Below are 27,636 nucleotides of genomic sequence, written 5' to 3' on the forward strand. Positions count from 1 at the left end.
TAAAAATTGATTTAAAAAAAACCCTTTCAGGAATCTTAAGGTCTGTATCATAGCTCCCTTGAACCTCCTCTCTTCTAGGGCATACATATTTAGTTCCTTCAGCTTCTTCTCATAAGTTTTCCAGTAGAGACCCCACACAAATTTGGTCTCCCTTCTCTGGCCCACCTCCATCCTGTATCTATCTTTTTTGAGATAGGGGCTCTAGAACTGAACACAGAATGCCAAGTGAGGCTACCTGTATAACGGCATTATCAACTCCTTTTTCTTACTAGTTATTCCTCTCTCTATACAGTCCAGCATTATTCTGGCTTTAGCTTGCATTATTCTGGCTTGTCACATTGCTTCGCTGTCTTCAGATCACTAGGCAATTTTACCCCAAGGTCCCTCTCTTGGTCTGTGCGCATCAGTCTTTCATCCCATCACATACAGCCTTTTTGGATTACTGCATCCCAGATGTATAACTCTATCTTGGTTGGCAATGAATTCCAGCTGCCAAATTTCTAACCATTCTTCAAGCTTTCTTAAATCTCTTTTCATTCTCTCTACTCTTTCAGTTTTGACCACTCTGTTGCAGATCTTAGCATCATCTGCAAATAGACAAACTTTATCATCTATCCCTTCTGTAATGTTGCTCACAAAGATATTGATCAGAACTGGTCCCATTACCAATCCATGTGGCAACACGGTTCTCTCTCTGTAGGAAAAGAAGCCTGGAGTGAGGTTTTTGGTGCCACAGACACAGCTTGAAAAGAGTCCTTGGCACTGCTGAGGGAGACGTTGCCTGGAGCGGAGAATGGCAGTAACAGCTGAAATCATCAAAAGCGTCACGGCCCTATTGGTGGCTGGATAGAGGCTGCTGGGATAGTTTTAAAATGTGTTGTCAGGTCTTGGGGTTGAGCCATCACTGGAGTGGATTCTTCTTGGAGTGGAGCTATTGCAGGAGTCAGTTCAGACTGACCAACCAATGCTGGACTCATTGCCACTGGCTCGGGTTTAGTCAGTATGGCTCCAGTGTCAGCTTCAGTAGTAGCAGAGGTAAAGATTTTGTTAAAAAGAGTCTGGAACTTCTGCATGCTCCCTATTATCTGTTCAATGACCCTTGCTATGTCCAAAGTACCTAGTTTAAGTATGGTTTCTGCCTTTGCAGGCAAATTTTGTGGAGAAAACAAAGGGTCTGGCATTGGACTTGCAGCAGGAATCAGTCCACAGTCAGGCTTAGGCTGGCAGATTAAGACAAAGTTTGGTTCAACAGGATTCCAAGCAGGCTACCAGAATTGAGGATCAAAGGTTGGTATGGTCACCTCATCTGGATTTCTAAACCTCTGAATTAGGGTAGTAAAATACCCCTGAAAATTATGTAGAGCTGGGCAGTATTTCAGTGGCCACCACCAGTTTAGGGTTTCCTCGCTAAGCAAGAAGTTCATTGACTTCACTTTGATGGTCACATTTCTAAAGTGAGGCGGGGTTTGCTATAACCAGGCAAGGCACTGGCAAGAATCTTTGAAATTGCCCTCTGGCATCATCAAAAGGCTCTGGAAATACTGGTTCGAGTTTGGTAAAACCCGCCATGCCTTTGGTAGGTGAAGACTGGAGTAAAGACGGGTTTGGGGAGATTTTCAGGGTCTACAAACTTTTGTTTTAGATCATCCAGGAATGCTTTAGAATTCCATGAGCGTTTAGTCTGGAACCATTCTTTAACAAATATCTCTGATGCTCCAAATAGACTCTCGAATATACCACCATCTGCATCCCTCATTGTAAGTGCAAGCAGAAAGGGATCCATAGAACTAGCAGCAGCACCCATCAATAAAGTTCTGCAGGACACTTGGGTTGCTCCAAAACTCAGTTGGAAATGGTGGTCTCATGGTTTGTACACAAGCCATAAGTGTTAAGAACTAAGAGACAAAAGCAAATTATGTGTCACTATCTGTAGAACTTTGAGTCACAGTCTTTATTCCAGTGCAAAACAAGGACTGGAATCAGGGTTGCTGCATAGTTTCACAACACAACAGCTTACAAGATGTGGCACAGAGCATAGACAGAGTTCAAATGCACTTGGGCTGCAGCCTAACGGCAGGGGTAGCTCCCTTTCTGTGGAGTATTTTTTCTTCAGCACACAACAAGAAAAAAACCTCATCCAATAAAACTCTATTTCAATCAGAGCACTAGCTATACTTACTTTAATTCTCTAACCTCAGAGCAGGGCTAGATTCCTTTTGTCTGAAAAAAAAACAAAAAACAAAAAAAAACAACCCACAGTAATTGCAGTTTACAGTGGCAGACAGAAAAGAAATAAAAAGCATTCCTTCAAAAGTCTGTCTGCCCATGATTCTTCTGGCTAGCTAACTGCAAAGGCTGGAGGCAGAGTAGATGGTTCCTAACATGCTGTCAGGCTAAAGGCCTCTGCAACCCAAGAAACATAACATTTCCTGACTTGTACTGCAGGCAACAATAACTCACAATTGGGCAAGGCTAATTTTCAGTCCAGGTTTACAGTCTGGGTATTTACACAGTAAATACTCTTGTAGTAACACATAATATGATTTACGGTAAGTCCAGACTTATGGTTACAGACAAGACACAAGACTTTTAGAAACAGTAGCATAGCATATCATCATAACACATCAGGGCAAGAACTCACGGGTCTCCTCCAGAATCCCACACTTTCCATTGGCCTCCAAAACCAGGTACTTTTGAAACCCATGAGGACCAATCCAGATCCTCAGGGTGGGGCTATATAGAAGGCTAACTTTAGTCTTAAATTGGCTCTCTCTGAGTCATTCTTTGGCTTTGTGTACAAGGCACTCGCACTGGACCAAACATATCCCTGTTCAAGACCGGGAAATGCACCTTTTTCCCTGACCCCCAACTGAGCCAATTTACGAATGAAAGCTATAGGAAAATAACTATTGGAACTAATGTCAAAAGTGGTACATATAATCTTTAATTCCCTAAGCTATGGTAAGTTAATGTGCAATGCTTTTATGTCAAAGGTAACCAAAATTATATCATCCCCAAGATCTGACAATTCACTTAAAATCTTAATCATGTACACCTTTGGTTGTTATGGGGACATAATGTTTCAATAGCACATCAAGAAAAACTGAAATAGGTTCTAATAGTGACCCATCAGAAGAACGAACTGGATGTCCAAGAGGATTCTTTAGTGATTTGTGAATCTTAGAGAGGATACAGAGGACAGGATTATGAGGGTTCTCAACATTCAAAAATGCATATTTATGATGAGATATCCTTGTTTCCTTCCAATGCCTCCTCGAGTACGATCTTCTTCCAAGGCTGTGTAATGATATATATATCAGAAAGCTGTCTAAAAATGTCTTGAACATATTGGAATTTAGAAATAATCACCACAGCTCCACCTTTATCAGCAGGTAATAAAATGCACTGAGATTTTGACAGAGAGCATTCATTGCATCCCATTCATCCCTAGCCAAATTATTCTGATATGACACTTGCTCTGGATAATATAATTGGGGCTGGACATAAAAGTTGTGGCAATTGCTGCATGTGTCCCTTTACTATAGTGCTTCGTTAATTTACACATCTTATCCCTGGTCATGTTTATCATCTGAGAAATTCCACCGATTGTACATCTAAGTGTATGATATACATATTTCAGTGTCCATGTACATTATTTTATATGGGGAAGATCACGCGGATGATTAAGATTCACTTGACAGAACACCAGAGCAGCCTCACTACTAAAAAAACTGTTTGCATCTGTTTCACATTGTCTTGAGAAGGAAGATGATTTTCTTTTATTTAAATTGCTGGATTATAGATAGCAAATGTTGCTTACCTGATGTAACAGGTGTTCTCACAGGACAGCAGGATGTTAGTCCTCACAAATGGGTGACATCGAGGATGGAGCCCACCACGGAAAACTTCTGTCAAAGTTTAAACAGAACTTTGACTGGCCCCTACTGGGCATGCCCAGCAAGGCACTGACCCTGCAGCCAGCAGGGGTCTCCCTTCAGTCTGATTTTCAAAGCTACAGGCAGTGCCTAGAAAGTAAAAATAAAACGAACCCAACACCGCGGGGAGGCGGGCGGGTTTCGTGAGGACTAACATCCTGCTGTCCTGTGAGAACACCTGTTACATCAGGTAAGCAACATTTGCTTTCTCACAGGACAAGCAGGATGGTTGTCCTCACAAATGGGTGAGTACCGAGCTGAGGATGTCCCGACTTGCACCAAATGTATCCAACGGTGTGCAGCAGGCACAATAAGTGAGGAGAAATTTGGGAAAGGGCATCCGCACCCAACCGGGTAGGTGGAAGGGTGTTGGTACATCAGGTTGGAAAAAGGTTACGCAAGACAGACTGGCCGAAGATGGAGTCCTGTCTTCCAGCCTTGTCCAAACAATAATGGGCTGCAAAGGTATGGAGAGAACTCCAGGTTGCAGCTTTGCAGATGTCAGGAAGTGGCACCGATCGAAGGTGTGCCACTGACGTCGCCATGGCCCTCACAGAGTGTGCTTTAACACGGTCTTGAAAAGGAATGCCAGCTTGCTCATAGCAAAAAGAAATGCAGTCCGCCAACCAGGAAGAAAGAGCCTGCTTACCCACAGGTTGTCCCAACTTATTAGGATGGAAAGAGACGAATAATTGAGTGCTCTTCCTATGGGAAACTGTACGGTCTAGGTAAAAAGCCAGAGCTCGTTTACAGTCTAGGGTATGCAGGGTCTGCTCTCCAGAGTTGGAGTGGGGCCTGGGAAAAAAGATAGGTAGTATGATGGATTGATTGATATGAAACTCAGAAACTACCTTAGGTAAAAATTTAGGGTGAGTGCGGAGTACCGCCCGGTCCTGCAGGAGCTTAGTGTAAGGCGGATAGGTAACTAGGGCCTGTAATTCACTAACCCTGCGAGCTGAAGTAATAGCCAAAAGGAATAACACTTTCCAAGTGAGATATTTAAAGTCACAGGAGTGCAGAGGTTTGAAAGGAGGTTTCATAAGACGACCAAGAACTAGGTTAAGGTCCCAGGATGGGGCCGGAGGACGCAAGGGCGGCTTTAGATGGAGTAAGCCCTTAAGAAAGCGTGTTACTAGGGGTTGCACTGAAATAGGATTACCCCCAATACCCTTATGGAAGGCGGCTACCGCACTGACATGCATTCTGATAGAAGAGGTTTTAAGACCTGATTCAGAGAGATGCCATAAATAGTCCAAGAATTTGGAGATTGGACAGGAAAGGGGATCAAGGGACTGAGAAGTGCACCATGATGTGTACCTTTTCCATTTGTATGAGTAAGACTTTCTTGTGGAAGGCTTTCGTGAAGCTATCAGGACCCGAGAAACGGAATCTGAAAGGTTGAAAGGCTGAAGGACTAACCTTTCAACATCCATGCCGTCAGGGACAAGACTTGGAGGTTGGGATGGAGGAGGCATCCGTCGTTTTGAGTGAGCAGATGCGGGTCCTTTCCCAGAGGAATGTGCCTGCGGATGGAGAGATCCTGGAGTATTGGAAACCAAACTTGGCGTGGCCAGTAAGGTGCTATCAGGATCATGGTTCCTCCGTCCTGGCGTAGCTTCACGAGAGTCTTTGACACAAGAGGGAGTGGAGAGAATACATAGAGCAGACCGGTTGTCCACTTGAGGGAGAATGCATCCCTCGGCCGAGAGTGCTGGCTCCGAATGAGAGAGCAGTAATCGTCCACTTTGTGGTTCTGAGGGGACGCAAAGAGGTCTATGCGGGGAGAACCCCACTTGTGAAACAGAGAGGTCGCTACCAGAGGATCGAGTGACCACTCGTGTGGTTGGAAGACACGGCTCAGCTGGCCTGCCAATACATTGTCTACTCCCGGCAGGTAAGTGGCCCTGAGGTACATGGAGTGGGAGAGGGCTTCCGCCCAGATCTGCGCAGCTTCCTGACACAGAAGGAAGGAGCCTGTGCCTCCCTGCTTGTTTATGTACCACATGGCCACTTGGTTGTCCGTCTGGATTAAGATTATCTGATGAAAGAGATGATCTTTGAAAGTGCGGAGCGCATAGCGGATTGCTCGAAGTTCCAGGAAATTGATCTGGTGTTCGGCTTCCTCTTTGGACCATAACCCTTGGGTTTGAAAGTTGTCCACATGGGCTCCCCAACCGATGTGAGAAGCGTCGGTGGTTAGGATTACTTGCGGATCCGGTGGAAGAAAGGGTAAGCCCTGAAGGAGGTTGACCTGAGTCGTCCACCAGGTTAAGGATAGGCGCAGCGCTTGTGTGACTGTGACTATGGAGGACAGAGGCTGAAAAGCTTGAATCCATTGGTGTCGTAGAGTCCATTGTGTTACTCTCATGGCTAGTCGGGTCATGGGAGTGACTTGAACCGAGGATGCCATGTGCCCTAGGAGAATGAGGAACTGGCGAGCCGTGGCAGTGTTCTGAGACTGGAGCTGGCGAGCCAGGGACATTAGGGTGTGGACCCTCTGAAGAGGAAGGTAAGCCTTTGCCTGTAAGGTGTCCAAGTCTGCCCCAATGAAAGATAAGGTTTGAGACGGGACTAAGCAAGATTTCTCGTAATTGACGAGAAACCCTAAGGAAAGGAGTGTTTGAATTGTCAATTTTAGGGAGGATTGAGCTATCTGTTGGGTGGAGGCCCTGATTAGCCAATCGTCCAGGTATGGGTAGACGTGGACACCTTCCTTCCTTAGGAATGCTGCTACCACTACGAGACATTTGGTAAAGACTCGTGGGGCAGAAGCTAGACCGAAAGGGAAGACACGGTATTGATAATGGTCGTGGCCTACTAGAAACCGCAGATATTTGCGATGGGATTGTGTGATCGCAATGTGGGTATAAGCGTCCTTGAGGTCGAGAGAGCACAGCCAATCCCCTCTTTGTAGCAGAGGGAGCAGCGCGCCTAGGGTTACCATTTTGAACTTCTCTTTTTGAAGGTATTTGTTGAGGGCTCGAAGGTCCAAAATGGGACGTAGTCCCCCTGATTTCTTTGGTATTAGGAAGTATCTGGAATAGAATCCCTTGCCTCGTTGAGAGGGAGGAACGGGTTCTATAGCATTTGATTGCAGAAGAAGGGATACTTCCTGTTGTAATTGAGCCAAATGGGTGGATAGACTCCACGCTTGAAGAGGCGGGGAGTCTGCCGGAAGAGTTATGAAGTTGAGGTGGTAACCCTGTGCGATAATTGTTAGCACCCACTGATCTGAGGTGATCTGCAACCAAGGTTGTAGAAAATGGTACAGTCGACCTCCTACAGGGATGTCCGGAAGAGGGGTTTGGCATGTGTTCCCTACAGGGGAGTCAAAGGCCAGCCGCAGGCCCAGGAGGAGGGGCTACAGTAGGCCTTTGTTTCCTAGGCTGACGCGGCTGAGGCCTAGTAGAGGATCGAGCTGGACGAGGCCTGGCCGATGGAGGGTAATAACGGCGTGGTCGAAAGAATGACTTCTTAGAGTCTTTCTTTTGCGGTTGCTTGGAGGTCAGCTCAGGTGGGACAGATGAGAGTTGTTTCAACGTCTCATGGTGGTCTTTCAACTCCGCCACAATCTGCTGAATTTGCTCTCCAAACAAATTATCGCCTAAGCAGGGTAAATCAGCAAGACGATCCTGAACCTCTGGGCGAAGGTTGGATGATTTTAACCAAGCCCAACGTCTGGCTGAGATGGCTGTGGCTGAAACTTTTGTGGAAGCATCGAATATGTCGTAGGCAGTCCTAATCTCGTGCTTCCCTGCCTCAAATCCCTTGTGAAGAAGGGCTTGAAGCTGCGGTTGGTATTGGTCTGGCAAAGTGTCAGCATAGTCTTGCATCTGCTTAAGGATGGCTCTGTTGTACTGAGTCATGTAAAGTTGATATGAAGCTATGCGTGAAATCAACATAGCTCCATGATAGACTTTCCGTCCAACACTATCTAGGAACTTGTTGTCCCTGGTAGGTGGGGTAGAAGAGTGTGGCTTAAGACGCTTGGCCTTCTTCTGCGCGGACTCAACCACAACAGAGCGATGATCCAGTTGAGGTTTTTGGAAACCTGGTGCTGACTGGACAAGGTAGGTGGAGTCAGCTTTTTTGTTAACTGGGGACACTGATGAGGGAGATTCCCAGTTTTTCTTGAGCAGATCCAAAAACACCTGGTGTATAGGGATGGAAGCGATGATTTTTGGAGCATCCAGAAATTGAAGGAGTTCCATCATCTGGTGTCTGTCATCAGCTTCAGATTGTAGTTGAAAAGGTACAACTTCTGACATCTCTTTCACAAAATTAATGAAAGATAGATCCTCAGGAGGAGATCTTTTTCTACTCTCTGTAGGAGATGGTGGCGAAGGCAAATCTGTGTCAGAAGATGTATCATCATCATCACCCCAGGTATCGTAGGGATCAAGTGGGGTTTGTAGCCCTGATGGACCTGGCTGAGGATCTGAAGGCATCGATGGAAACCGAGGTGGAATCGGTGCCGTAGGTGGAACCAGAAATGGCATCGATGGCTTCGGTGCTGCCGATGGAATCGGTGCCTGGCGTGGAATGGATGGAACCGAAGGATATATCGGTGGAGATATACCAGAAGGCACCGATGGAACCACCCCGGAAGGGGGAATCCGGAACGGTGTTTCTCCTGCCGATGAAAATCCAGTCGGAGACGGTGGTGTTGTCGATGGTACTGGAATCACCGATGGAAGGGCCGCCATGAGCGCCTCCATGCGGCTCAGTAGCGGTGCTAGCGCTTGTATCAACGGCTCGGTGGTCGGTTCCCTCCTCGGTGGCGAAGCCGGTGCCGGTGTCGGTGTCGGGGGCGGCACTGGAACCGGTGCCGGAGACAGTGCGGATGGAGGTTGCAATTTCTTCATCGCTTTCTCGATGGCCTCCTGGACCAGCCGGTCCAGTTCTGCCCGGAGACCAGGGGTAACCATACCCGGCTCGACGGGAGAGGGAGGCTGAGGCAGGGCCGGAGGGACCACCGTAACCGGTGGGATCACGGCCCCCGCACCCCGGGAGGGCGAGGGTTTCCTCGATGCCGGCGAACGAGACGTGGAGGGTGTCCGGTCTGTTCGCGGCTTGTTTGTCGGTGGCTCGGCTTGAGCAGAGGTCGATGGCTGTGGATCCTCGACAGGCCGAGACTTGTGCCGTCGATGGCGGTGCTTTTCCTTCCGATCCCCTCGCCCATCCGGGGAAGGGACGGGAGTCGACGGCCGAGAAGCGATTGATGGCGGACGGTCACCGGAGGGTTGACGATGATGGTACAACTTCGACGGTGCCGGTTCCGATGACGTCGATGCTATCGATGGCGTTGGGGTGGGTGCATGGAAGAGGAGCCCCATCTTCTCCATCCTGGCTTTGCGACCCTTGGGTGTCATTAAGGCACATTTGGTGCAAGTCAGGACATCATGCTCACTACCCAAACACATTACACAAACCCTGTGGGGGTCTGTGATGGACATAGTCCGGGTACAATCCGGACAACAGCGGAACCCCGTTGCCATGGCCTGAAGCCAAAATTTTAGGCTGGGGATCGGTAAGTGCCAACAGGCCTCAAGGGCCAAAATCGACGGTAGTCGATGGAAAAAGGCAAAAAACTTACCGGGTTCCGTAAGATGACTAAAAATTTGTCGAAGGGAGACCCCTGAGGGGCAAATTTTCTTAGGAAATTAACTTCCAAATTCCTGTCAGGAACGTGGTTAGAGAGCTCCTTTCACCGCGTGGCAACTGCTGCGCGGAAAAAAGAAGACTGAAGGGAGACCCCTGCTGGCTGCAGGGTCAGTGCCTTGCTGGGCATGCCCAGTAGGGGCCAGTCAAAGTTCTGTTTAAACTTTGACAGAAGTTTTCCGTGGTGGGCTCCATCCTCGATGTCACCCATTTGTGAGGACAACCATCCTGCTTGTCCTGTGAGAAAAGCTATTCCTCTCCAGGAGTGGTGGTGACATCACTCGCTGGTTGTCTGAATGTGAACAACAATGAATCTTCATATTACAAACGATTTATCCCCAAGGCCTCAATTTAGATATGGAGTGGGAATCTCTTGTGATTATTTCTATTTTTATTTTCATTTGTAAAATCTAAAGTATTGCTTTTCTTGCACCTGTTTATGATTGGCATGTTTAAGTTATGTTATATTTGTGTGATTGGTGTGAAGAGACCATGTGACCATTCATTCACATTTGTAAGTGGTCAGCATCCTTGTAGAAAGATCTATGCAATGTTTTGGAAGTTTGAGCCTCTGAAACATGGCTGAGCTAGGCCAACTATTCATGCTGTTCAATCTTCCTTTCATACTTCTGATGAACATTCTAGTTTGCTACATCATTAATGAAATATCTAGATTGCTGAGAAAGTTGGTGTCTGAGCTGCACTTCAATTTGAAAAGATAAGTGATGTTCATTATTATTATGTGACCGGACTCATGATATAATTTTGCACTTGGTTTTTATTGGGCTATAATTACAAAATGAAGTTGCTTTCTATGAATCAGTATTTCATAGAGACATGACGACAGAAAAAGACAATATGGCCCATCCAATCTGTTCATCCATCCAATTAATTTAGCATTATAATTCTCATCTTTCCCTTAGACAACCCCTGTATTCATCCCATAGTTTCTTGAATTCAGATACTATATGAATATGTGGAACAGCCTTCCACTGGGAGGCTGTTCCACATATTCACCACCCTCTCTGTAAAGAAATATTTCCTAACATTACTCCTGAGTATACCCTATTTCAACCTCAACTCATGTTGTAGAGCCACATTTCCATTGAAAAAGGCTCACCTCTTATGCACGGAAACCTTTGAGATATTTGAAATTCTCTATCATATCTCCCCTTTCCTCTAGGGTGTACATGTTTAGATCTTTAAGTCTATCCCCATATTCTTTAGAACGAAGACCACTGATGATTTTAGTAGACACCCTCAGGTCCGACTCCATACTGTTTATATCCTTTTGAAGGTGTGGTCTCCAGACTTGTACACAGTATTCCAAGTGAGGTCTCACTAGTGACTTATTTAGGGGCAATATCACCTCTATTTTTCTGCTGACCATTCCTCTCCCAAGCATCTTTCTGGCTTTTACCGTCGCTTTATCCACTTGTTTGGCCTCTAAGATCATCAGATTCAATTATCCCCAGATCTCGCTCTTCCTTTGTGCTTAGAAGAATTTCACCTCCAATACTGTATCTTTCCCTTAGGAGTTTTGCATCCTAAATGTATTACTCCTTAAGGAAATGTTACTGCTATAATATATAAAGTTACTATGTAATTTTTAAAAATTTTCACCAGTTGTTTCACTTATTTTTAAATTGGCATCCACAGTAATCTGTGATAGTATGGCTGCTGTTTATACCATTCACTGCACTTGTGATTTGTTATATGTTGCAAGACAACAGGAAAGTGCAGATAATGGAACACTGCAGTATGATTTGGAATGTGACTGAAAATGCGCCGTTGGTATAACATTGGCAGCAGTGTCATCATGATGTGGAGGACCTTTGTTTTTTGTATTACAACAGATTGTTAATAAATGTGATGGTGATATTAATAAATGTTGTTGCAGGCTGAACAGCGATGGATTTTCACTTTAAAGACTCTTTCACCGTGGAAAAAGAGAGACTGGAGAGGGACCCTGCATTGATGTGTGGTTTAGGGCATGCAGAGCATTCTCAATATACCTAATCAAAGTTCTAGAAACTCTGACATAAGTTTTCCACATCAGGACTCCATCTGATGATGTCACTCATGTGTGAGGACTTCCATCCTGCTTGTCCTTGGAGAATATAAAATTACAAGATACCCCTGACTGGACAGGAACAAGACTAGGCAAAGGAAGACAGGAAAAAGGATCCTTAGCAGAAACAAGGCAGTAATGATTAGTAAGAAAAGGCAAGGAAAACAATGACACTCCAATAAACCAGCACTAGATCCAGCCTGAAAGTGAGGCAAATATACCCAACCTCACTAGGCTCTGTTCTCCCCCACCTCCCTTGGCCAATCTGGACCAAACAGGAGCAAGCTGGCTTCTGGAAGGAAGTGAGAAGCACAGAACTAAGAGGACTGAACAGATAATCCAGGAGAACCCTCCTCGTCACCCAAAGGCTGGAGGCAGTACCTCTCAATAACTAACTGAGCCCGACATTCAAAAGAGGAATGAGTATCTCAAAAGAGGGCTGAGTATTGTGAGGTACCGTCTCCAGCCTTTGGGTGACGAGGAGGGTTCTTCCTGGATTATCTGTTCAGTCCTCTTAGTCCACTATAGTTAAGTGAGGTATTAAAACTAGGCTCATATATTCAGTGAATATAGGCTCCTAAAATATTTTTTGTGAGTAAAGGCACCTACTTCAAATTTAGGCACCTTAAACTGAGGTGTCTAAAGTTAGGGCAAGTATAGAGATGCCCTAAATTAGACATCCAGTGCTGGAAATTAGCATTGAGCACCTAGCACAGTTTGTCTGCTAGAGGCAGATAATAAATATTTGAATAAATAACTTTATTCATTCACCCTGGCCCTGCTTTTGGCACCGCCCTTGTTTTAAGGCATCTACATTTAGGATCTTTGTGAGTCAAGGCACATAATTTTGATACTCAGATTTGTCAAATGCTTTATATCAAAGCTAGATGCCTAACTTTTAAAATGAGGTGCCGAGACCTTTTGAAGATTGGGCTTTGTGTATGTAATTATATCTTTATGTACAGACTAGGGGATTCATCTTTATTTACAAATTTCATGAGAATATTCATGATTGAGATGTTCCTGAAATAAGTTCCTGTCAGTGGTAGCACTGGATGTTTCTTTTGATTAGGCTGACCTGCAAATCCTGTAATAAAATCTACTAATAATATTTCAATACATTTTGTCTAACTGAAGAGTTTATTTCTATATTGGTTTTTATTTATACTTATCTTGTTGTTGAAGCATTTTTGTTTTTATTATTATTTTTAGTTTTGATTACCTGTTGCATGTTTGTTAATTGTAGTCCACTGAGGACTCTCTTTCTAAGATTAATGGATTAGAAACAATTATAAATAAACTAAAAATGACATGACTGGTCACCATTCTCAGTGTTTGTCCTTATCAAGAGGAAGTGTAAGGTTATAATATCTATAATTTATAATATATGAAACTCTTATTAACAGTATAACTTGCTTTTGTGTTGCTATTTGTTTCATGAGTTCTAGATCATATTTGTAGTCCCCTTTCCCAGTGCAAGCAGTTAGTAGAGGGGCACACTCAATTCCAGGGCTCTGTCCCAACTCAGTCCTGCACCGCTGACATGGTTTAACCTCCTGCACTTATCTAAGGAGACACTTGAAATAAAGTATGGGGTTCCAAAATTAATTGTTTTTAGAAGCTTTTGGTTCGTAGTTTTTTTCTGCGTATTGTATATTTTTATTGTGGTATGTTTTAAGATATTAAATTTTATATGTATGGATTTTGTTTGACTTGTTAAAACTTACCTAGCACAACAGATTTGATAAGGGTGGGAAATAAATATTTTTAAATAAATAAATAAATCTGGAAGACGCAATAGGTCAACTTGACAAACTAAAGAGTAGAAGGTCATCTAGACTGGATGGTATAAATCCCAGAGTACTGAGAGAACTGAAAAATGAGATTGCAGACCTATTATTATTAATCTATAATCTATCAGCTTCGGTATCTGAAGATTAGAGGGTGGACAATGTAATGCCATTTTTTTAAATGGGTTCTATAGGTGATCCAAAGTACTATCAGACCAGTGAGCCTGACAGTACTTGAAAAAATGACAAACTATTATAAAAAACAAAATTGCTGATCATATAGACAATTATAGTTTAATGGGATAAACACAACGTGAGTTAAACCAAGGAAGTCTTGCCTCACTAACAGGCCAATACAGTAAAAGTTGCGGGAGAGCATCTGCTCTCCCGGCGCGCACACAGGCCACTCTCCTGTGTGCGCGATTCAGTAAAAAAAAAAATATTCAAATTAGGGCCCGCAGTAAAAAGAGGCACTAGGGACACTAGAGCATCCTTAGCGCCTCATTTTTGATAGGAGCGTCGGCTGTCAAACTTGCTGACAGCCACGGGTTCGGAAACCGGACGCAGGCAAAATTGAGCGTCCGGTTTTCAACCCGTGAGCCACGGGCTGATTTTAAATTTTTTAAATTTTTATTTTTAATTATTTTTAACTTTTGGGACCTCCAACTTAATATCGCCATGATATTAAGTCGGAGGGTGTACAGAAAAGCAGTTTTTACTGCTTTTCTGTGCACTTTGCCGGTGGCGGCAGAAATTAACGCCTACTTTTGGGTAGGCAGTAATTTCTGAAAGTAAAATGTGCGGCTTGGCTGCACATTTTACTTACTGAATCGCGCGGGAATAGCTATTAGGGCCATCAACATGCATTTGCATGTTGTGGGCGCTATTAGTTTCGGGGGGGTTGGACGCGCGTTTTTGACGCGCTATTACCCCTTACTGAATAAGGGGTAAAGCTAGCGCGTAGAAAACGCGGTCGAACGCGGGTTAACAGTGCGCTCCGCTGTAGTGCACTGTACTGTATCGGCTACATTTTTTTTGGAAGGCGTGAATAACCATGTGGATAAATGTAAGCCAGTTGATATGGTGTATCTGGACTTTCAGAAAGTACTTCATGAGAGACTCTTGAGGAAATTAAAAAGTCATGGGATGGGAGGCAATGTTCTATTGTGGATTGACAACTGATTAAAAGATACAAAAAAAAGCTTAAAGCTAAGTGGTCAATTTTCTCATTGGAGAAATGTGACTAATAGATGCCCTAGGAATCTGTACTGGGACCGCTGCTGTTTAACATATATATAAATGACCTGACATGGGAATAATAAGTGAGATGGTCAAATTAGCTGATGATTCAAAATTATTCAAAGGTGCTAAATCACAAAAGGACTGTGAGAATTTGCAAGAGAACCTTGCGAGATTGGGAGAGTGGGCATCTAATGTGGACAAGTACAAAGTGATGCAGATAGGGAAGAGGGACCCAAATTATAACTAAACAATTCAAGCTTTCACATTGGCAGTCATCACCCAGAAAAAAGATTTAGGTATCATCGTGGATAATATGTCGAAACTCTCTGCCCAGTGTGACGTGATGACCAAGAAAGCAAATAGAATGCTAAAAATTATTAGGAAAGGAATGGAGAATAAACACTGTTGTGGATGATGTGAGCGTGACCCCTTTTTGCCATGGCACAACTGATGCAATCTTGTGGGTGGAGCCCCAAGGTCTGTGCTGACAGCTGGTAAAAGAGTCTTGGTGTGGACCAGGCAAAGGCAGAGTCCGGGGTGGTCATAGAGGCAGGGCAGGAGGCTAACGAAGCATAGCTGGAGTCCAAGGCAAGGGTTGGATCCAGGCGGCAAGCAAGGAACTGAGAAGGTTCAGAGCTAGAGAGATTAGACACAGAGGAACAGGAAGGACAACACCAGAGACAACCAGGACAAGATTCTGGCACATGGGTAAGACTGACACGAGAAGACAGACAGGGACAAGCAGAAGGACAAGCACAATAGGGCAAGGCAAAAGACAAGGCTAGAGCAAGACAAGGCTGGAGCAAGGCTGGAACAAGGTGTGGCTGAAGACCAGGCTGATAAAGCAAGGCTGAAGACTGCTGGCTATAACCAGGCAAGGAACCTGTTTGCTGAGGTGAGGAAGTGAAGTCCAAGAGGCCCTTTTATAGGGCAGAAGATTCTGATGTCATTGATAGGTGCCACAGCTCTTTCCTGCCACAGGCCTGATATAGCGCGCCTGAGGAGAAAGGTGTCACGGCCATGGTGGTGAGTGCAGCTACTCGTGGGGCTGTCCTGCGAGTGGCAAATGTAACAAACAGAGAATATTATAATGCCTTATATTTCTCCATGGTGCAACTGCAATTTGAATACTGTGGTGTTCTGGTCACTGCATCTTCAAAAAAGATCTAGATGAATTAGAAAAGGTATAGAGAAGGGTGATAAAATGATAAAGGGGATGGGACTATTCCTCTATGAGGAAAGGCTGAAGAGGCTAAAGAGGTTAGGGCTCCTCAGCTTGGAGAAAAGACAAATGAGGGGAAATATGATAGAGATCTATATGGATTGGAAGAGGTAAAAGTTCTGAACTGGGTTCTGTTGGCTGATGTCACCAATGTGTGAGAGAAATCAGTACATTTCTAAAATCACATACGACTTAATAAGCAAATGGTAAAAAACAATATAAACCAAAAACTCCAATCACCAGATAAATAAACCATAACTGAAAGAGAACAAGGTTTTCAGATACAATATAAGTAGTGAGAATCCTATGAGATGGCATGAGTAAAGAGGTCATTTGAAAAAATGAAGAAGAAAAGATTGTTTCCAGTGTTTTGAAGCTGGAAAACCTTAATATACAGAAATGAAAATAAATATTGTGGAGGAAATTTGGAATAGACCGCTTACCTGGAAAGCATGAGCGTACTTTTAACCTGCATACTCTAAGTAATTTTCAAAGAGAAACTAGCTAGTTAATTTCAATTAGAAAATTAGCTAACATACAGGCCAATGCAATACTGTGCGCTCAGGCTAGCGCACTGTTTAACCCGCAGTTGGACCCGCGTCCATAACCCTTTATGCAATAAAGAGGATTAGCGCATCCAAAACATGCGTCCAAACCAGCGCATAGCTAATAGCACTCATCACATGTAAATTCATGTTGATGAGGCTATTAGCTATTACCCACTTATATAAAAAATAAATGCGTGCCCAACGTGCACAATTTTACTCTCAAAAATGAATGCCTGCCCCAGAGCAGTCGTTAAGTCTTGAGAAGCCCCTAAAGTTAGCAGAAAAGCAGAAAATACGGCTTTTCTGCAGTTCCTCAGACTTAATATCCTGGAGATATTAAATCAGAGGAACTGAAAAAAGGAGTATGGTAAAAAAAAAAAAAATTAAAAAAAAAAGTCTTGCTGGCATTCAGGTTAGGAAAACGGATGCTCAATTAATGAGCGTCTATTTCCCTAACCCGTGGCTGTGCATAAGTTAGGAAACAGACGCTCATAAAATTGAGGGTCCATTTTCCTAACCCGCGCACAGCCACGTCTCTTGGGCATCCGATGCCGAGGAGGCACTAGAGACGCACAATTTCCCCTATCGCCACCTTTTTAACACAACGGCTCATTGGCCTAGTGAATCGCATGCCCGGGAAGGTGGATAGGCACGTGCTTTGAAAGCAGATGCTCCATCATGAGTGCCTGTTTTTCACGCAACAATATTGCAATGGCCTGATAATGCATATTTATTTAAAGAACTGGCATACCTTGAACCTGTTAGTAGTGTGGCAGCTAAGCAGCGGTAAAATAGAACCGGAGCATTTGAAAATGGAATGCATTTGTGCTGTTTTCCTGGCCCAACCTCAACACACACCCAGGAATGCTTCTTTCTAACCTGGCTAAAAGTATGCACACTATAGCATCCTATGTGGACTTTTAGTCAAGCAGAGGAAGGCAATTTTTAGCCATTTATCCCAGTAAACAGCTTTGAAAATTTCTCTCCATATCAATTCATTATTCATGTTATATCCAATGGTAGATAAATTATTTATTATTCAAAATATCTAGGCTTACCTGAGATACATTTGTCATAAGCTAACGAGATAAGAGGCACATTGGTTTTTCCAATATAAACACCTTCTCTTGTTTCACCATCATCAAACACATAAAAACACAGTGATTCAGACTTCAAGTATCGGTCCAGGTCCGCATTCATTGGCACTGGGAAGCACATATGGTCTTCAAACTGTGGGTTATTGCTGCTAGTAACGATGGGAGTGTCATGATCAGCAAAATCAAAGAACCTGTACACAACGTAAGGATTTGGCTGTAGGTGGCTTGCTTGGATGTGCAGATTGTTGCAGCCTTTTATTGTAATGTGGAGTTCATTTAAGTTTCCATCTGCTAGAGTCGGAGTGCTTTCTTGGGCAGCTCTGAGTTTCTGCTGATTTAATTGAAACAATACATGTTAATTATTCCAATACTGTTGCGGTAATACATCAATGATGTAAATAATCACAAGAATGGTTGTCTATTTGAATGTGGTGAAAACTACTATTTAAAAAACTCTGGGACCTATTTAGGAAAATGCGTTACACACTAATGTGTAAATTAACAGGGCTTATTTACTAACATCATGCATTAATATGCGATAAGCATTAATGTGTAATTCATTTTTGTAAATTAAAGGCCTCTAATTCCTGAAACAATTTTTGTATTATTTATTAATTACTTAAAGATTTATTTCCCCATTTGCATAGAATAGTTAATAATGTAACATTATCTTACTTTGTATTACTACAGATACTGCTTTAATGAAGTGTATACTATTAAAATTATGACCTGCTTAGAAATATCTGAGCCTAATTGTTTAGAAGCAAATCAGAAACAAGAATCATGTTTAAATAGGCTCCATTTTTACAGCAGTATAAAATTAAGTGTCAGGTCTGATTTAGTAAGGCATTCTTCTGATTGTTTCTATGGGAAAAATGTCCCGTACATAAGTCACTTATAAATGTCAAGCTTATTCATTTTTGGTTGTGGCATCCACTGACCATATGGTTTTCATGTACTTTAAATCCTTTTATCATATTAGCAGGAATATTAGGTATTCAAATGTAACAAAGCAGTTGTTCTGACCCTCAATCACTGCAATATCAAACTTGGAAATGCATTGTGATGCAGCGTGAATGACAGTAGTGTAGTGAAATAAACCTGTAGAGGTGCAAATTAAGTTTATTTAGACTGACTTCCATTCAATCTTGTTGCCTGCAGTTAATTAGAATTTTGCAGTGCTTGGAGCTTCCTCTCCCCGTGCACTGTGCTGGCACTAGTTTTATTTAAAATCCTTCAAAAATAAAAATATAATCTAGGACCATGTGCAAATGGAAAGAAATAGCTTTCCAGGAGATCAACAACCTTTTTTGTTAATTAAGTTAATACAGAAGTGCCATGGTGGCAGCCTGAGAAAGAAGAGGTTGAGAGCAGTATAAATAAGTCTGCTCATCTCCACAAATAAAGGTTTGTGCATATATTTCCACAACTCCATAAAATGCCATTAATTAGACTGAAGCTCAGGGGCTCACCATTTCTATAGGAGAATAATAACTTAAAAGCACTAGAAAAGGGCAATTCGGATTGGATGTAGTTACCGCCTTTTACAAATCCAGGCTCAAGCCATGGGACATAAGTAGGTGGCAGCCCTGCCCAGCCAGTGTGGCTTGATGGGATGTATGTTGTGTGTCACATAAGTCAGAATATGGTGTGTCACATATGTTATTATGAGGGCACTTTCCAAACGGTATTTACTCAGGTAAAATGACCTGACTGAGATTAAAAGCTTTTACGGCTTCCAGAGCTTGCGTAACGTTAGCCATTTTAGCAAGAGGCATCCCGGTGGCAGGTCTAATTTGAGCGATGAAAACAGGCGTAGCCATTTGATTTCCAAATATCTGCACAATATTTTGTGCTTCCAATCCCTAACACAAATGGGGGCAAAGGACCAGGGCTGCTTTTACAGTTGTGCACTTGACAATTGCTAATTTTCATGGAGGATAGCTTCTCTTTGAAAATGTCCCTAAAGTCGGTGCGCTAATAGATTTCATGTACTTTGCAACGATTTACATTTAATGGAAAGGGGGTCCGGGGGGGCAGCAAGGTTGGGTGTGCATACAGCGGGCTGGGGGTGGGGGCCGGCGGCTCAGCTATTGGACTGGGAGGGGTTGAGATTGAAGGGGAAGGTGTTTGGACAGGGACTGGAGCATCACCACACGGCAGATTTTATCTTTTATATATATATTTATTTTTGCAGGGCAGCCTCGAATGGTGACCCTGGGGTGGGCAAGGGGTTTAAAAAGACTCCCGGTATGTTTCTTTTTCAACTTTGATGGGGTTGTACTGGGCTGTATGGCAGCCCCCGAGTGCAGGGGGCCACCATTGTGTGTTCTTAAGGCCCCAGTCACATTCTTTTGTCCTGCGGACTTTTTCTGTGCCACAAAAGAACGTGGCAATACTGCCATGATCGTTTGTTGGTGAGGGACAAACTATTGCAGGACCGCCTTTCCACTATAAAAAAAAAAAAGTCACACCTTTGTGAATCTAGGCCTCTGTGGGCCAAATGACCACATGAAGGAATACACGGAAGGAAACCCCAGAACACCTTAAAGAAAGGTATCCAGAGATAAGGCCTGGTCTACCTCAAGCCCAAGACAGCAGAGAATCCTGGTCCTGGGAAGATGTATAACTAGCTAGGCTCAGGAGGGAAGAGGAAGCCCTGGGGAGAGAAGCAAGCCTAGTGAAAGCCAATAATTTAACAATTATTCACACTCTCATCCATAACACCTCTTCTACGTGGCTTTGTACGACACTACGTATTCATAAACCAGCTAGACAACTGCGATCTTTATCAAAACATCTCTTAGATGTCCCTACTGTCAAACTGGCAAGACCTGAATTTACTGGGAAAAGAGCTTTCTCTGTTGCAGGCCCCCATCTTTGGAACTTTTAAAAAATCCTTAAAAGCATATTTGCTCCAAAAAGCTTTTAATATTTCCTCCTCAAAATAATCATTCACCACACACTCATTTATAATTATTATCACAATTCTCTCCTTCAGTTCATGCCAATATTACATTCCGGAAGTGCTTTTTGTCTGTTTTGTTTGTTTAAGAAATGGATGTGTTAAAGAGTTTTGTTTGATTATCATTTTTAGTGATATTTTTATTTCAATTATGTATGTTTTAAAGTTTGCAAACCGTTTTGACTACATCTCTATTTGTAAAGGTGGTATATAAACATTTTTAAATAAATAAAGAAAATAAATACTTCTGAACTGTAAGTTATATCACTGTCTATTTTTGGAACTGTGATGGAAAAGCAGAGCTGTTTATGTTCTTGTTTCTTTTTACTAATAAAGATGTTTATGAGAGATTTTTGCCAGAGTCCAGCCTGAGTCTATTTTCTGGCTATCCAAAGACCACTGCCAAAAATATAACCTTCCAGACCAGGTATTTCAGCTCACATGAGTCTAACGGCTCAAATGATCTTTTATCACCTAGAATAGTACCATGCTGAGGTCCCACAACATTTATTTATTAAAAAATATATAACCTGCCTATATCAAATAAATTGGTCTAAGAGGTATACAGCGCAACATACATTATCTTATACAATATAGACAATAACATTTGCATAAAAGAATGTACATCAGCATATACAGACTAAACAAAATTAACATAAAATAGCAAGTGTCAAACATTAACAGTGCAGGTCAAAATAGTAGAAGCTATAAGCACAGAATTACTGGTCGTATGATAAGGCACGGTTTAATGGGGAGAAGGCAACAGAGATTCAGCAAAGGGAAGTTTTTCACACCAATCTACTACAAATTTTACATAGTAGGAGATTTTAGAGGAGGCTTTAATAAAAGGAAACCTTGCATGACAACTAAAGGCCTTATAGAGAAGGATTTGCCCTGAGGTGAACCCTAACAGAATTAGTCTTGAGACCAGACTCTAAGAGATGCAGAAGGTTTTTTGTGTGGAACAAGAAAATGGATCTAGGGCCTTTCTTTCACACCAAAAGGTAGACCTGCTCTACTTAAAACATATTACCTTCCAGTACAGTCTCTTCTAGAAGCCAGAAAGACCAGAGATACTTCATCTAAAAGATCTAGGGGACTGAGTATCCTGTCAACATTCAGGCTGTGAGGGCTAGGAATTTGATATTGGAATGGAACCGTGTTCCCTGAATCTATATGATGAATGTGGGAAAATTCCACAACCAAATTGGATTCCTGATGGACAAGTCTTGAAGAAGTGGGAACCAAATCTGTCTCAGCTAATACTGAGCTATGAGGATCATAGTCCTGAGTTCAATAGAGTCTTTGTTACAAGAGGAATTAGATGATTTGTGTACTGAAGATCCTCCCCTCAATTCAGGGAAAAGGCATCCAAAGCTTGTGAAATCCAGAACCTCCAGGCTTGCAATCTTTGAAATGCTGCTCCCTGTTCCACGTGCAGGTCCCCAGAGGCAGGCAGAGCTCCGGAGTCTCAATGCGTGGATGAGACAATGGTGCAGGGAAGAGGGATTCAGTTAGTAAGGAACTGGGGAACTTTTTGGGGAAGGGGGAGTCTTTTCCGAAGGGATGGGCTCCACCTTAACTGGGGTGGAACCAAGCTGCTGGCGCTAACCTTTAAAAAGGAGATAAAGCAGCTTTTAAATTAGGGTAAACAGTGGAGTGCCTCAGGGATCTATACTTGGACCGGTGCTTTCAATATATATATAAATGATCTGGAAAGGAATACGATGAGTGAGGTTATCAAATTTGTGGATGACACAAAATTATTCAGAGTAGTTAAATCACAAGCAGACTGTGATACATTACAGGAGGACCTTGCAAGACTAGAAGATTGGGCATCCAAATGGGAGATGAAATTTAATGTGGACAAATGCAAGGTGTTGCATATAGGGAAAAATAACCCTTCCTGTACTTACACAATGTTAGGTTCCATATTAGGAGCTACCACCCAGGAAAAAGATCTAGGCATAATAGTGGATAATACTTTAAAATCGTCGGCTCAGTGTGCTGCAGCAGTCAAAAAAGCAAACAGAATGTTAGGAATTATTAGGAAGGGAACGGTTAATAAAACGGAAAATGTCATAATGCCTCTATATTGTTCCATGGTGAGACCACACCTTGAATACTATGTACAATTCTGGTCGCTGCATCTCAAAAAAGATATAGTTGTGATGGAGAAGGTACAGGGAAGGGCAACCAAAATGATAAAGGGGATGGAACAGCTCCCCTATGAGGAAAGGCTGAAGAGGTTAGAGCTGTTCAGCTTGGAGAAGAGACGGCTGAGGGGGGATATGATAGAGGTCTTTAAGATCATGAGAGGTCTTGAATGAGTAGATGTGACTTGGTTATTTACACTTTCGAATAATAGAAGGACTAGGGGGCATTCCATGAAGTTAGCAAGTAGCACATTTAAGACTAATCGGAGAAAATTCTTTTTCACTCAACGCACAATAAAGCTCTGGAATTTGTTGCCAGAGGATGTGGTTAGTGCAGTTAGTGTAGCTGGGTTCAAAAAAGGTTTGGATAAGTTCTTGGAGGAGAAGTCCATTAATGGCTATTAATCAAGTTTACTTAGGGAATAGCCAGTGCTATTAATTGCATCAGTAGCATGGGATCTTCTTAGTGTTTGGATAATTGCCAGGTTCTTGTGGCCTGGTTTGGCCTCTGTTGGAAACAGGATGCTGGGCTTGATGGACCCTTGGTCTGACCCAGCATGGCAATTTCTTATGTTCTTATCCAAAAGAAGAAGAAAATAGGATAAAGCATAAGCACTGGCAGTTAAACGTAAGACATTGATAAAGACAGGCTAAGGGAGAATTTGAAAAGAAGTTGGCCATAGAGGCAAAAACTCACAGTAAAAACATTTAAAAAAAATATATCCGAAGCAGAAAGCCGGCGAGGGAGTCAGTTGGACTGTTAGATGACAGAGGTTTTGAAGGGGCTCAAGGGAGGTAAGGCCATTGCAGAAAGACTAAATGAATTCTTTGCTTCTGTGTTTACTAATGAGGATGTTGGGGAGATACCAGTTCCGGAGAAGGTTTTCAAGGGTGATGAGTCAGATGAACTGAACCAAATCACCGTGAACCTGGATGATGTAGTTGGCCAGATTGACAAACTAAAGAGTTGCAAATCACCTGGACTGGATGGAATGCATCCTAGGGTTCTGATGGGTATACCGGTGTCTTCGGAGGCACCAGTGGAAGCGCTCCGATGAGTGTGTCCAACCTGTCCAGCAACGGAGCCTGTAACGTGGGCATCGGGTCGGTGACTGGAACCAGGGTCGGTGCCAGTGTTGATGGAGGTGGAAGTCCTTGCAGTGCATGGATGACTGCCTCTTGAACCATCCGGTTCAATTCCTCACTGAAGGCTGGTGCTTGGAGAACCAGCTCCGGAATTGGAGGCTGCACTGGTGGGTCCACTGGTGCATGGATGCATGGATCCTCTGGTGCATGGATGCATGGTCCACTGGTGCATGGATGACTGCCTCTTGAACCATCCGGTTCAATTCCTCACTGAAGGCTGGTGCTTGGAGAACCAGCTCCGGAATTGGAGGCTGCACTGGAGGGTCCACTGGTGAAAGTGGAATCTCGGCTCCCGGTACCATGGGAGGGTGGGGAACGCCTCGGTAACCCTAGCTTGGAGGAGGATGGCGGCTCATCCGTGTGGGTCTTTTTCTTTGGTGGCTCCGTCGATGCCGATGCCTTAGCTGGATCGGCAGACGAAGCCTTCCGGTGTCGATGCCGATGCTTTTCTTGGTGCTTGGGCTGGTCTGGCACAGAGGACGTCGAGGTGGATTTCTTCGGCAGAGAACTAGGCGACCGGGAATCGCTGAGGCCGGTTGATGCCGAGGCGAAGATGGCAGAGTCGATGACACAGAGGATTTTGAAGGAGTGGGCTGCTTAGTGTGGAATAGGAACTCCATTTTTTCTAATCGAGCCCGGCGGCCCGTGGGTGTCATGTGGGTGCAATTGGTACAGGTCGCGAAGTCATGGGTAACCCCCAAGCACAGGACACATACCTGAAGTGGGTCTGTGATGGACATCGTCCACGGACAATCGGGGCACGGCCGAAAACCCGTCGCCATTGAATTTGAAAAAGTTTAACCATGATGCGGATGGTGGTCATCGGGCCTAAGAAGGGGAACCATCAGTAACCAACCGCGAAAACGAGGTAAAGCCTTAGCGGGGATTGATAATCGAAAGGGGACCCTGGATGGGGTGAATTTTGTTAAATTTTAGAAAAAATTCCCTGAGGAAAACTCCTGTCAGTAAATAGTTGTGAGAGCTCCTCAAACCGTGTGGCTACTGCTGTACGGAAAAAAAGAGACTGAAGGGGGACCTCTGCTGGATTTATTTATTTATTTGTTAGGTGGCATGCTCAATGTGCCGAGTCAAAGTTCTAGAAATTTTGACAAAGTGTTCCGTGAGGGCTCCATCCTGATGGTCACCCATATGTGAGAACTACCATCCTGCTTGTCCTGTGAGAAAGTTTCAGACTCATCAGGGTCAGACCTCTTCCTCTTTTGAGATTTATAAACTTCAGAATATAAAGTAGAATGGTTAGGGTCAGCAACATCACTCTCTTGTAAAGCATTAAAGGCTTGATGTAAGAAAAAAAATTCAGGAGAGAAAACACCAGCACTATTGCCTAGGAATTCCTGGTTTGAATCAGCAGGAAGTAATTTGGGAGGAGCCTGGCTCAAAATAGACATTCCCCTTAATGACACCGATCTCAACGTGGAAATCAAAATGGCCACCACGTCTGAGGCAACCGTTAGAACAGCTGCTGTTGCCAGCTTCCCCGACACTGAAGCAGCCTTAGATAAAGGCCTTTGCTTCCCCAACGATTCAACTATTTTCAGGTGACTCACATTTACTGCGCCACACAAAGCAAGCTGCACCTTCAGTGGAGCTGCACTTTGCCCCGCAAACGCTGCAACTTCGGGCTTTCTCAGCCATAGTGGAAAAACACCTCTCAGCTTCCAGTTGTGCCAGGTCAGCTAATACACACTGCAGAAAGGAGGTAAACAATCTAAATCCCCAAATTGACAGGCTGATACAGTAAGGAGCGGTAGGAAGAGCTGCGTTAGTGCCGGGCGCACCCGCGGTTGCCGCACGCACAGTCCAGCTCACCTACCGCTCGATACTGTATGTAAATAGCTTGCAAATGCAAGCTGCGTCTAAGAAGTGTCCGGCCCGCGCAAACCATTTTACTGTATAGAGCGCTATACAGTATCCTGGGTGCGCTGGCCTAATGCTTCATGGACACGTTGGTATCTGTCATTTCAAATGTCATTTCAAATGACATTTGAAATGACAGGTACCAGGAAGTGGACGGTTCTCCTACGCTCGGGATTGCCAGTCCTCTCTCCCCTCCTCCCGAAGCAAGCAACGAAAGCAGAAAAAAGCGAAAAAACGAAAAAAAAAAAAGTAGCAAGAGAGAGAGGGGAGAGAGGACAGACAATTCTACGCTCGGGATTGCCAGTCCTCTCTCCCCTCCTCCCGAAGCAAGGCGCGAAAAGCAGCCTTGCTTCGGGAAGAGGGGAGAGAGGACTGGCAGCCCCCCTCCGGAGACGGACATCGGCGAAGACGGATCGCGGCTCCCCTGCCTCCAGCTGCAAAAAAAGTAAGTTGCTTCGTTGTTTTGCACTGCCAGTCCTCTCTCCCCTCCTCCCGAAGCAAGGCTGCTTTTCGCGCCTTGCTTCTGGAGGAGGGAAGAGAGGACTGGCAATCCCGAGTGTAGGATTGCCCGTCCTCTCTCTCTTGTAACTTTTTTTTTTCGCTTTTTTTTTTCCTTTTTCGCTTTTTTCCGCTTTTGTTGCTTCGGGAGGAGGGGAGAGGACTGGGGCTGCCCTGGAGACCAGCACCCATGGACGCGGCCAGGGCAGGTAAGCGGGGGCTGGGGGAAAGTTTGCCGCCTACCCTTACCCCTACCTCTAATGCAGGGGGGTAAGGGTAGGCGGTAAGTTTGCAGGTTAAACACGCGGCAAAACGGTAGGGTAAAAAAGCGATAGTCGGGGCGCGGGACGAGGCCAGGGCAGGTAAGCGGGGGCTGGGGGAAAGTTTGCCGCCTACCCTTACCCCTACCTCTAATGCAGGGGAGTAAGGGTAGGCGGTAAGTTTGCAGGTTAAACACGCGGCAAAACGGTAGGGTAAAAAAGCGTTAGTCGGGGCGCGCGTTACTGTATGGGAGGGAATAGCTAATTTGATCGTTTACATCTAATATACATGCCGCGGGCGGAAGGGGTTACCCGGTGATTTAAGGACGCAGTAAGAGTAGGTTAAAGGGGATAGTGTATCGCGGGTTGGACTAACGCGGCCGAAAAGTGGGTAGAAAGCGGGTTAGGAGCAGGGTAACCGCGGCCGCACTTTACTGTATTGACCTGTGAGTGATTTAGAGAGTAGAGACTAAACTTCCCTACTTTACCAGACAGTAAGGAGTAAATTAACTAGTCTCAGGGCTTGCCTCACTGGAGGAGAGCAGTCCGCAGGGGGATGGCCACAAGCTGCAGTACCTTGACAACAGTAAAGAGCTGAAGACAAAAAATAATAAATCTTATTTAACTTCAACAAGAGTTAACACTTCAAACTCCCTTCCAACAGCTGGAGGCAGAACTGGTTGAATGTGTTCTATGCATCACTTATGTCCTAGTGATGTCATTAAAGAAATATATATATATTTTAGAGCTCTGCCTCCATTTGAGCTGGATAAGGGCATATACCATAGGTTTGGGAATGGTGGAGTAGAAGGTAATGGGTTTACATGTTTATTAAATAAATACTGAAAAAATAGCATTTTCCCTAATTCTCTCTCACCTCTCCCTTTACCTGCCTTGGATCCTCCGCTTTGATTTATGCCTCTTTCACACCAACTCCTCTTTAAATGCACAAATTTATGTATTTGATTCAACTTGAAAAGCTACCCAGCAATATCATCTGTGCTACAAAAAACACTGATAAATGAAAATTTTTTTGTACCCTTAAAGAATCACTAATTAGCTGGAAAATCAACACCTAAATTTATAAACACCTACAAATAGGAGCCCTAAACATACTCAACTATGGTTTCACTTTAAGCTATTACCATGACTCCTTTTGTCATTTCT

At 43.9% G+C, this 27,636-nt stretch overlaps 1 protein-coding gene across 5 annotated transcripts in view; it reads right to left on the minus strand.

Annotated features, from left to right (window-relative positions):
- The window catches only part of RPGRIP1L (RPGRIP1 like), a 375,908-nt gene that overhangs the window by 121,222 nt on the left and 227,050 nt on the right, over nucleotides 1-27,636 (minus strand). For 4 of the 5 annotated variants that reach the window (XM_029608561.1, XM_029608558.1, XM_029608559.1 and 1 more), the window contains one exon: nucleotides 17,528-17,897. In XM_029608561.1, coding sequence (XP_029464421.1) covers nucleotides 17,528-17,897 — 370 coding nt within the window. The remainder of the gene's footprint in view (nucleotides 1-17,527; nucleotides 17,898-27,636) is intronic. The other variant, XM_029608562.1, reaches the window with a different exon arrangement.

Source organism: Rhinatrema bivittatum, chromosome 7 (genome assembly GCF_901001135.1).
Source record: "Rhinatrema bivittatum chromosome 7, aRhiBiv1.1, whole genome shotgun sequence".
Classification (NCBI taxonomy): domain Eukaryota; kingdom Metazoa; phylum Chordata; class Amphibia; order Gymnophiona; family Rhinatrematidae; genus Rhinatrema; species Rhinatrema bivittatum.